The 11,791-nt window shown below is 43.3% G+C and overlaps 2 protein-coding genes across 2 annotated transcripts; both read left to right on the top strand.

Annotated features, from left to right (window-relative positions):
• Positions 1–1,725: 1,725 nt before the first annotated feature.
• Positions 1,726–2,847, top strand: LOC140971771 (uncharacterized). The gene is made up of 2 exons (XM_073434262.1): positions 1,726–2,338; positions 2,402–2,847. Exons 1-2 carry the CDS (start codon positions 1,726–1,728, stop codon positions 2,845–2,847), a joined length of 1,059 nt encoding a protein of 352 aa, XP_073290363.1.
• Positions 2,848–3,053: 206 nt separating this feature from the next.
• LOC140971766 (uncharacterized) lies at positions 3,054–3,515 on the top strand. Its single transcript, XM_073434251.1, has one exon. The coding sequence runs from the start codon at positions 3,054–3,056 to the stop codon at positions 3,513–3,515; it is 462 nt and encodes a 153-aa protein (XP_073290352.1).
• The last annotated feature ends 8,276 nt before the right edge of the window (positions 3,516–11,791 follow it).

The following is an 11,791-nucleotide window of genomic DNA, read 5'->3' as shown; positions in this document are numbered from 1 at the left end:
TCATTGCCAACTACGATGTGGCAAGGATCTTCATTGATAATGGGAGCTCTGTAAATATATTGTTTAAGAACACGTTGGATCAGATGAAGGTAGAAGGATTCGAGTTTGATCCAGTCTCCACTCCTCTGTATGGGTTCGTGGGACATGCCATTCCACCGCTGTGTTAGATTACTCTTCCCCTATCTTTGGGGCGTGACCCTCGGCGGGTAACAAAGATGATAACATTTACTGTGGTGGATACCCTCTCATCATATAATGGAATCCTGGGACGGCCAGCCTTAAAGGATTTAAGAGCCGTAGCTTCCACGTATCATCAGAAATTGAAGTTTCTGTGGGGAAGGAGGTGGGAGTCTTGTGTGGAGACCAGAAAATTGCGCGATGATGTTATGAAAGAATAGTGAAAGAAGAGGGGAAGAGGGCGCATGTGGAGGTCAATATGATTAGAAGGAGGAGAAGTGGGTTGTCAGTGGTAAGGAAAGAGGTTCAAGAGGTGGTGGATGAAGAGCCGGAGGTCGTAGCATTTGGGCCTCAAAAGAAGACGCTCAGAATAGCCCTTGACCTTGACCCAAGGGTGAGGGCGGAACTCATTACTTGTTTATAGGCCAATCTCAGCATGTTCGCTTGGTAAGCTCAAGAACTCATCGGAACGACCCCAGACGTGGCAAAGCATCGGTTGAACATCCTGACGAATGCTCGCCCTGTAAAGCAGAAGAAGAGACACTTTGGGCCGGAGAAAGATAAAGTTATAAAGAAAGAGGTGGGAGAGTTGCTCAATGCTGGGCACATTTGAGAGGTACAATTTCCTACTTGGCTCTCGAATGTCGTCCTTTTTTCGAAGAGCTCAGGAAAATGGAGGATGTGTGTGGACTTCAGAGATCTCAACAAGACATGTCCTAAAGATTGTTATCCTCTGCCCTGGATAGATTAGTTGGTGGACTCCACAGCTGGACATCAATATTTGTGCATGCTGGACGCTTTTCAGGGGTACCATCAAATCCCCTTGGCTGTAAAGGACCAAGATAAAGTGAGTTTCAACACTTCTAAAGGAACCTTCTGTTATGTTGTCATGCCATTCCGACTCAAAAATGCCGGAGCCACGTATCAGCGATTGATGGACATAGTCTTTTCTAAGCAGGTGGGAAGAAATGTCGAAGTGTATGTGGACGACATTATGGTGAAGTCAAGGGACTCAACCCAGCTCGTACCTGATTTAGTGGAGACCTTTCCCACCCTCAGGTCTTACGGGCTGAAGTTGAACCCTCAGAAGTGTATTTTTGGGGTGAGGAGTGGGAAGTTTCTGGGTTATATGGTGACAGAGAGGGGGATTGAGGCCAACCCCGAGAAAGTTCAAGCTATCCAAGATATGGTCTCTCCCCAGGGACCCAAAGATGTTCAGCAGTTGACAGGGAGGATTGCTGCACTGGCAATTTTATCTCGAGGTCCGCCCACAGAAGCTTACCATTCTTCCTGAACCTTGCGTAAGGCGAAAAAATTTGAATGGGGTCTGGATTGCGAGAAGGCTTTCATAGAATTGAAGGAGTACCTTGCTGAGCTTTCTATCCTGGCCAAACCGACGGCAGGTGAACCTTTGTGGGTATATTTATCTGCCACTGAAGGGGCTGTGAGTTCGATCCTTGTCAAGCCAGAGGGATCAGTGTTTCGCATGCACTCAGAGGGGCAGAGATCAGGTACTCAGGGTTGGAAAAATAGGCTTTGGCTTTGGTGATGACAGCGAGGTGCTTGAGGCCCTACTTCCTATCTCATCCAATTGTGGTGCTCACCAACAGTCCATTGGGCAGAATCCTAACTCATTCGGATAATTTTGGCCGTTTGATTAAGTGGACTACAGAGCTAGGAGAGTATGACATCCAGTATGAGCCGAGAACAACTATTAAAGCACAAGCATTAGCCGATTTTCTGGCTGAGACCGTGCATCATGAAAATGAAGACCCTTGGAAAGTGTATGTTGATGGTTCATCTTCTAAGGATGGAAGTGGGGTGGGAGTAGTATTAATTTCTCCAGCTGGGGAGAAGGTGAAGTTAACGGTTAGGTTGGATTTTCGAGCATCCAACAATGAAGCAGAATATGAGGCTGTGTTGGCAGGGCTTCAAGCAGCCAAAAATGTTGGAGCTACCCGAGTACATGTTTTTTCTGACTCACAGTTGGTAGCGCAGCAGATGAAGGGATTGTATGATGTGAAAGATGAAAAGCTTATTGAGTATGCTCAAGAGGTTAACAGAGTTAGAGAAAAATTCACCGAGGTCGCGTTTGAACAGATTCCCAGAAAAGAAAATGAGAAGGCAGACACTCTAGGCAAAATGGATGGAACAATGGGAAGTTGGAAGACCTAAGATGTGGTTTTTCAAGTCGAACTCACACCTCACACGAGTTCACCTGCAGTTGAGCAAGAAGAAGAGGATTGGAGAACCGCTATAACTGATTACTTGAAGGAGGTAAAGCTCCCTGTTGACCCTAGGGAGGCTCGTAAGTTGAAGATAAAGTGTTCACGCTATATGATAGTCGAAGAAGTGTTGTATCGAAGGTCTTTTGCAGGACCGCTGCTTCGATGCTTGAGTTATCAAGAGGCTGATTATGTGCTCCGAGAAGTTCATGAGGGATGTTGTGGAAATCATTTGGGGGCTTATGCGTTGGCTAGGAAGGTGATGCTCGCCGGTTATTGTTTGCCCTCAGTGCTGCATGATGCCCAAGAGTTAGTAATGTCTTTGTATAGTTGTCAACGTCACGCCCAGTTACATCACCAGCTGGCCGCGATGATGAAGGCTATCATGGCTGCCTGTCCTTTTGATCCGGTGGGGAATGGATATTGTGGGGTCTTTTCCCTATAGCTCCTGCTCAGAAGAAATTCTTACTGGTGGCAGTTGACTATTTTTCGAAATGGGTGGAAGCTGAGCCGTTGGCCAGGATCACTGAGAATGACGTCCTGAAGTTCTTATGGAAAATTATAGTATGCAGATATGGGGTACCCAGGAGACTGATATCCGATAATGGGAAATAGTTCCAAGGGGCCAGGATCCAAGCTTGGTGTAAAGAGATGAAGATCCAACAAGTCTTTACATCGGTAGCTTACCCGCAGAGTAATGGGCTGGTGGAGGTGACTAATCGGACACTGGTGCAGGGTCTGAAGGTTCGACTTGGCAAAGCTAAGGGCAATTGGGTGGATGAACTACCAAGTGTCTTATGGGCATACCGAACCACTCCGAAAGAAGGAACTAAAGAAACTCTTTTCAGTTTGGTCTACGGTAATGAAGCAGTGCTCCCAGCTGAGATTGGGTTGGAATCGGCAAGGGTAATGTTTTATGACGAGGACAATGGTGCGAGACGCGCCACTAACCTTGATCTTTTGGAAGAAAAGAGAGAGGCTGCCAGCATTCACATGGAAGCTTATAAAAACCTCATTGCGCAGTCTTATAATCGGAGGATCATTCAGAGAAGCTTCCAGGTAGGCGACTTGGTCCTGAGGAAGGTGCAAGAAGAGCAGAGAGGAAAGTTGTAACGCCCCGAAAATTTTAAGTCCACGCAAACCACATGCATGCAATTATTAAATTCTTTGTATTTTAATTAATTGTTTTAATTGCATGACTTAATTATGTTGTGCATATTTACATGTTTAAAATTTATTTTTCTACATGGTTGCGTGAAAATGTATTTTTTTTTAAAAAAAAAGGTTATTCGAGTTGCGATCGAGGAACGGAGACCGAGGGCTGAAAAATAGAAAATTGTAACGCCCCGAAAATTTTAAGTCCACGCAAACCACAAGCATTCAATTATTAAATTCTTTGTATTTTAATTAATTGTTTTAATTGCATGACTTAATTATGTTGTGCATATTTACATGTTTAAAATTTATTTTTCTACATGATTAAAACGCAGTAATTCGTCATATTTAAATAATAAATTAAAAGTAATCGATTTAGGCTAAATAAAAATATGAGAAAATTCATGTAGGCTTAAATAATTATTTGGGACATGAAAGAGTCAATGAATTCAAAAGAAGTTGAAAACGAGGAATTTTACGTCTAGGGGTAAAACGGTCTTTTTACGTCTAAAAATTAGTAAACGTCATGGCAGTGCCCTAAATGCTATTTTTATGATATTATGATTATTTTTAAATGTTTATGAAATGTTCATGGTTAAATTATGATTTTTAAATGTCTAAGGGATTTTTATAATTTAAGGAAGACATTTAAAAGACATGTTGCATGCTTGGTTTCAAAAACAAAATTATATGTTATGCATGATTTTTATAAAGTAATAAGAATGTAAACGTTGAAGGAAGTGAAGTAATTGTGACTAATTCGATAATGTTGGAGATATCGTGAGGGTTATGGTCCCAGTGGGAGCCCAACGATCGTGTTTCCATCATTACGAATATGTGGTAACAGTTATGTGATAACGATTTTGTGGTAACGGTAAGAATTGGAATATCGTGAGGGCAAAAGGCCCCCGAGGGAACCCATTTGTGAGAAAAGGCCCCAAAGAGAACCCCGACGATCGTAATTCTATTCAATGAGGATAGGCCAAGGCCCAGTTGACTGGTGAGAGTGTCGCTGGAGTCCCCGCCGCCCAGTATTGTCGTTACATGTAGATGGATCCATCGACTTTTTAAGGTTTAAGAAAAGTCACAATTAACGATCTGAATTCAACAAAGGAAAAGGAAAAGGAAAAGGAAATGGAAAAGGAAAAATGCTTATGATCATGATAAAATGATTTATGTTATGTTTTAAGGAAAGGGAAAAGATTAAGGTTTATGTTATGCATGTCATGAAAATGTTTATGTTTAAAGTTGATGCATCATTATGATAATGTTTTTATTTAAAGTTCATGCATCATAAAAAGGTTTACGAAAATGTTCATGTTTGAAGTGTATGCATCTTCATGAAAACGATATTTTAAGTACAAGTATTTTTCACTGTTGCTTGTGGTTTTATACGTATTACTTGTTATCAAGAATATGACGTGTTGAGTCTTTAGACTCACTAGGTGTGATTGATGCAGGTGATTATGATAAAAATGTTATGGAGGTCTTGATGGTTGACTTTGCTGGACTGAAGGTGCACACGACCCGAGGACCAGCGCTTCTAGCTTTCCGCAATTATGTTTATGATTTATGTTAAAGATTTTTACGACTTTTTATTTATGTTTTGAGTGATTTTTGAGAGATTATAGTATGGGCTGTATTTCTCAAATATATAGTTGGTTGTTTTAATTTTAAAATGGTTCTAAAATATTTTTATGCAAATGTGTATGACTCGGCCGATGCTAGGTAAGGTTTAAAAAAAAAAATTTCCAGCACATTTTAAGGAAAAAGAAAGGCAGATGTTTCAGTTGGTATCAGAGCAAAGGTCCTGTACATGGTTGTGCCACCATCAGCGCCGGAAAGATCCGTCGTCAAGCCTCAAAATTGTAAGTTTTACATGCTTTATATGATTTTATGATGTTACCTGCATAATTACATGAATTATATGTTTACGTCATATGTTTATGATAATATATGATTTATATGCTTTGGAATTTTTATACGTGTTACGATATGAAATGAAAAATTATTTGAATTCAACGCATGTTGGTTTTGTGGTAGAATTGGACGATGTTGACTTTTGGGTTTTAGTATTGACGTTTTATTTTTTGGGCTATTCTTTTCAAATTATTGCTTTTTAGGTTTGGTAAAACAAATCGACGATTTCATTTCTATGACTATTTCGTTGAGTTCTAAAAATGCTAGTTGGTTGATGTTTCATTTTAAAGGGTAATATTTTCATGGAATGGACGAAATTTAGAAAAAAAAAATTTCTAGTACTTTTAAAGCAATAAAAAGGGCAGGACGTTTCAAAAGTTGGATCCGAAGTGGGAGGGTCCCTTCAAAGTGATCGAGAAGCTGAGCTCTGGAGCCTATTACTTGGAGAATGTGCAAGGCAAGGCTTTGAAGAGGCCCTGGAATGCTTATTACCTTAGGAAGTATTATTCTTGATTCTATCGTTGATGTATTTCATTTTTTTCCCCATGTAATCGGTTGGAATTCGATAAAATCAAGTTCTTCTTTTCGATACATGAATGTTGTATTATGAGGGTGATAGAAATTAAATTTTCATACTAAGACATCGCCTAGTAGTGGAGCAGAGTGCAGGAGAAAAATTTCTTTTTCCTACTAAGGCATCGCCTAGTAGTGGAGCAGAGGGCAGGAGAAAAATTAAATTTTCCTATTAAGGCATCTTCTAGTAGAGGAGCAGCGTGTAGGAAAAAAATTAAATTTTCCTACTAAGGCATCGCCTATTAGAGGAGCAATGTGCAGGAGAAAAATTAAATTTTCCTACTAAGGCATCGCCTAGTAGAGGAGCAATGTGCAGGAGAAAAATTTTATTTTTCTATTAAGGCATCGCCTAGTAGAGGAGCAGCGTGTCGGATAAAAATTAAATTTTCCTACTAAGGCATCATGGCCTAGTAGAGGAGCAGTGTGCAGGAGAAAAATTAAATTTTCCTACTAAGGTATCGCCTAGTAGAGGAGCAGAGTTGGGACAGGAAAAAAATTAAAATTTTCTACTAAGACATCGCCTAGTAGAGGAGCAGAGTTGGGGCAGGAGAAAAATTAAATTTTCCTACTATGGCATCGTCTAGTAGAGGGGCAGAGTTGGGGCAGGAGAAAAATTAAATTTTCCTAATAAAGCATCGCCTAATAGAGGAGCAGAGTGCACGAGAAAAATTTTATTTTTCTACTATGGCATCGCCTAGTAGAGGAGCAGAGGGCAGGATAAAAATTAAATCTTCTTACTATGGCTGTACCTAGTAGAGGAGCAGAGTTGAGAAGAACAGAAATTTTTTTTATTTTCCTGCTGATGTATCACCTAGCAGAGGAGTTAAAGGGTAGGGATGTTGAATTTTTATTTTCCTGCTAAGGCATCACCTAGCAGAGGAGTTAGAGGGTGGGGTGCTGAATTTCTCTTTTCCTTCTAAAGAATCACCTAGCATAGGAGTTAGAGGGTGGGGTGTTGAATTTTCAATTTCCTGCTAAGGTATCACCTAGCAGAGGAGTTAGAGGGTGGGGGTGTTAAATTTTTATTTTCCTACTAAGGCATCACCTAGCAGATGAGTTAGAGGGTGAGGGTGTTGAATTTTCAATTTTCTGCTAAGGTATCACCTAGCAGAGGAGTTCGTACCTTGTCGATTTTATTCACCCTAGTGGTTTAAAGGCATCATAGATAAATTCAGAAGAAGAAGTGAATGCAAACGCAAAATACTCAATACGACAGAAAACGAGTTCGTACATGCCTAAAGTGCGCAAAAAGAAATAATCCAATGTAAACATCACAAAAGTTGCATAGTACTACGGAAAGTAAAGCAGTGCAGAATATAACAAAATATGGCCCGAAGGCATACAATGTCTGCGTAAATGAAAAATAACATAAGTAAAGGAGCTCGGTCTAAGAATCGGGGGGGAGACTCGCTATGAAACTCTCAATGTCTATGAAGTCAGTAGGGGCGTCTGGTGGAGGATAGCCCTGAGCCTTGAAGAGGCCGACTGCACCCTCAAAACCCACCTCCAGGAAATGATAAGCTTTAGGGGTGCAGATATCGTTGAACTCCTCGAACTTGAGGAATTCTTCCTTGAATGCAGAGGCTTCGGAAGCATGTAGCGCTTTGGCGTCCTTGAGTTCCCTACGGAGTTGTGTTGCTTCAGCTCGAGCATTCTTTGACTCTTCCTGCAGCCTCTGGTTCTCCTTCTCATGCTTCTCTGTCAGTCGCTGAAGCTCCTGTTTCTCCTTCAGAAGCTCGTCACCTCGAGCTTGGGACTACGAAAGTTCCTTAGCATGCGTCACTTTCATCTCGTCAATAGTAGCCTGGATCTGTTCACGAAGAGCCTCGCCCTCGCGTAAGTCTTGGCAGGCGCTAGATCGAGTGTCGTTAGCTCGCTCCACCCAAGAGTTAGTAATGTCTTTGTATAGTTGTCAACATCATGCCCTGGATAAGCAAACAAGAGTGAAAAGACGACAAGAAAATCAAACATGTATTGGACATCAATCTAAAGACTAAAAGGAGAAGTATACCTCAGCGATATTGCTACATGTCCGATGAGTGAGTTCAGACTACCCCAGTGAACTCATGAACGCTGCATCCGCGTCGGAAAAAAGCTGGTACATTATCTTCTGAGCCAGATGAGTAGGACCCCGCCCCACGATGGCCGAATCCGGGGTGTATAGAGGATGCACCCCCGATTCAGGGGGAGGCCCCTCATGAGACTCGGACCCTTCTGGAGAAGAGACCGATACAACTGAGATCTCAAAAATCTTACGTTTACCAGGCTGTGAGACCGACGGGCTAGGATCAGTGGATGCCTTCTTCTTACCAGACGGAGGTGGCGACTTGGCTCGAGGAGGCTCACTTTGGGCGGAGGAGGATGAGCATGCCTTCTTCTTCACAGCAGTAGGGGAGCCAGCAGGTCTCTTCGCAGTAGTAGAGCAAGAACCTGTTTTCTAATTCTCAGCAGAATAACAGTCTCCATTTGTGCCCAGCGTGAATGCTGGAACGACTGACTTTTGGGGAGCCAATGATGAACTCCCAGCCTTTTGTTTTGCAATCTCGCGAAGCAATGCAGCATTCATGACTCTAACACCTGCAAATAAAAACAGTGAACTGAATGAGAATATTGTCAAAGAACGCAATAAGCAAAAGAGAGACTGAAAGGGTGAAGAGATGAGAATATCTACTGGCTTCCTCCTTCAGCTTAATTTTCGCGGGACTTAACCCAGCGTGGCACATGAGATCTTCAGATAGAAGTTGGGGAATGCTAAAGCATCGGTCTCCTAGTACACTCATTATCTACAGATACTCCTTATTTTTCTTGTAACCCTTAGAAAGTTTGGGATTGGTGAAAGTAGGGTCCCAATCGGTATAACAAGTAAATTCTTTGGGTGGCTGGATATAGAAGAAGTAATTTTTCCAGTCCTTAACATGACTAGGAGCCCTCTCGAAGAGTTTGTGACTAGACTGGGAGGTCACATAGAAAGGTCCTTCTTTTGATCTAGACAGAACTAAGAAGTAGGAGAAAGTGGTGCAATTCAGAGGGAGATCTAGGGCCCAGAATAACACAACGAAACAGCTTATCAAGCGGAGAGCATTGGGAGTGAGCAGACCCAGATGCACCTGATAGTACTTGCTCAATTCTTGGAAGAAATCGCACAATGGAAAGCGAAGACCGGTGTCAAGGTGGTGCTGAAAGAAGGTATAATAGCCCTTAGGGGCTAGATTGGGTCGGTCCTCTGGGCCAGGAATGATGATCTGATGAGTGGAAGGAATGTGCCACAAAGTCCTAAGTTTTGACACGCTAGTGGGAGGAATATGGGATGACAAATGACCGTACCATAAGTTATCTGCTTCAGATATGTTCATTTGTTGGTTCACTTGACAAAACTTCCTTACCAGGACGACTGTGGATGGTGACTTCCTCCTCATGGGAATCAAGAGTAAATACAGGGTCAACTAGGGAAATCCTACTCTGGCTAGACTCACTAAATTCAGTAGACCAGCTAGACCTCTCGGAACCACTCGAGGAACTAGACTCGGAATCACTCGAGGAACTAGACTCAGAATCAGAATAAGACATAAGTTTTAAGGAAAATCAAACAGAAAAAGGAGAGAACGGACCCGGATGAGACGTGAAAAAATACTCGAAAAGTAGGACCGCAAGGACGAGCAGGTGAGGAGCACGAAGGCGTGGCCGAGTGCTCGAGGGTGAGCGTGCAGCGGCGTGGGGGAAGGCTCGAGGGCGAGCGTGCGGCACGGGGGGCGAACGTGTGCACTGGGCTCGAGGGCGAGCGAGGGGCAGGCTGGCTAGGCGAGCATGCGCTCGGCGAGTTGGTGTGGCACGTGTGTACAGACGAGGGCGTGGCGCGTTGGGCGAAGCGCTGGAGCAGGGCGAGCAGGTGCTCGGGCGAGCAGGCGAGCGCTTCGGCAGGGCTCTCAAGCGAGTCGGCGCATGCAAGAGCTGATGCGCGCCGGAGTGAGCGCCTCAGCGATGGGCGAGCGTGGCTGGGGCAGGGAGATGGTCGCGTGTGGCGCTGGATGAGGCGATGGGCGAGCGCATCGGCAGGGCTCTAGGGCGAGTAGGCGCGCACAAGAGCAGTTGGGCGCCGGAGTGAGCGCCTCAGCGATGGGCGAGCGTGTCTGGGATAGGGAGATGGGCGAGCGTGGCGCTGGACGAAGCGATGGGCGAGCGTGGCTGGGGCGAGGTGATGGGCACGGCGATGGAGCTTGGGCGAGGCGATGGGCGAGCGGGGCGCTGGGCGAGGCGATGGGGCTGGTAGGTGAGGCGGTAGCCGGGGTTGTGTCCGCGGTGAGGGGGCTGGGGCGAGGCGATGGGGCTGGTAAGCGAAGTGGTGGCCGGGGCTGCGTGCGAAGGTAACGGCGAGGTGATTGTGATACGACGCTAGGGTAACACACAAGTAGGGCGTAGGCGGGGGAGAGTTGGTGAACAAAATTGAAGAGAAAATTATGTAAGGGAGAAGTGAACCTACGATTCAGTTCGACTCGGGAGAGGGAGACTGGTGATACCCCAGGGATGAACCCATCAAGATCAAGTCCAAACTCTAAGCCCATATCTAGGGCCTACAGGTGAAGGGCCCATGAGCAGCCCAGATATTCTCCTATAAATACCAGGTTTGAGCATATGATTTCGCATTCACTATATTGTTTTCAGCAGCGCCCTTAGCTGCTCCCCCCTATATATCATCAGTCTCTGACTTGAGCATCGGAAGGGCTACGCCAGGACACCCTCCTGGCCCTCTTCTAATGGTCATATTTGTAATTTCAGGCTCAGGATAATTTCAAAACCTGCATCTGGACTAGTGACACTTGCCGGAAACGGACCCTAAATTTCCTGTGAGTATCACATGTAATTCGTATATATAAGTTGTATATGTATGTAATATTTATGACTAAATAATTATCATGATTTAGGTTGGGCTTGGGAGTGGAATTATTTAGTTTCACCCTCCCGCCTCTGGGAGACGTGGGGGAGTGAAATTATTTAATTCATTAATAATCTCTTGCCTCCGTCCTTGCGAGAAGCGTGTGATACTTTTTAAAATTTTGATTTGAACCAACTCTAAAAAAGTTAAATTATAGATATACCACATCCAATTTAAAACATGTTTTGTGGGCTCCAATTACTGAACTTCTAATATAATATTGTAAAGCTAATTATGATATACTTATAATATGAATATAATATAAACATAATAGCGGAAGCGTTACTACAATTTATTTAAATTATAGCATGATGTCAAACGAACGCTTTTTTATACAATCATACTTTATTTTATTTTACCATGTAGTGCAGTACAATCTACTATTTAACCCATTTTTTGTCTTTCCTCTAGTTGTGGTTCCGATTATTCTATATCTGGAATTTAAAGTAAATGAAAGAAACATAGGTTAAGTCTTTGAGGACTTAGTGAGGTAATAATCCAGATGTCACATATATATTTCTATATAACAAATGAATCACGACGATATCTCGACTTTGATCAATAGGTTAGACGATTTTGAAATGAAAGAGGAATGAAGTATCATACCAAGATTGTATCTATTCTAGAATGGATATGCATGCTAAAGAGGTGGCTCCCACCATTAATTGGTGTAGCACTTTTTCCTACATACTCATGTAGAATCTGTACAATTGATTAGTAAGAGCCAAGCTGAACTTACGATTCCGGGCTCAAGTAACGTTGTTCAAATGAACCATATACCCGATTTGAACCCGTTGTTCAGTGGACTCAC

This window comes from Primulina huaijiensis, chromosome 1, assembly GCF_012295235.1.
Source record: "Primulina huaijiensis isolate GDHJ02 chromosome 1, ASM1229523v2, whole genome shotgun sequence".
Taxonomy (NCBI): Eukaryota; Viridiplantae; Streptophyta; class Magnoliopsida; order Lamiales; family Gesneriaceae; genus Primulina; species Primulina huaijiensis.
Note: the sequence above shows the minus strand (reverse complement) of the source record. Positions and strands in the feature narration are given on the sequence as shown.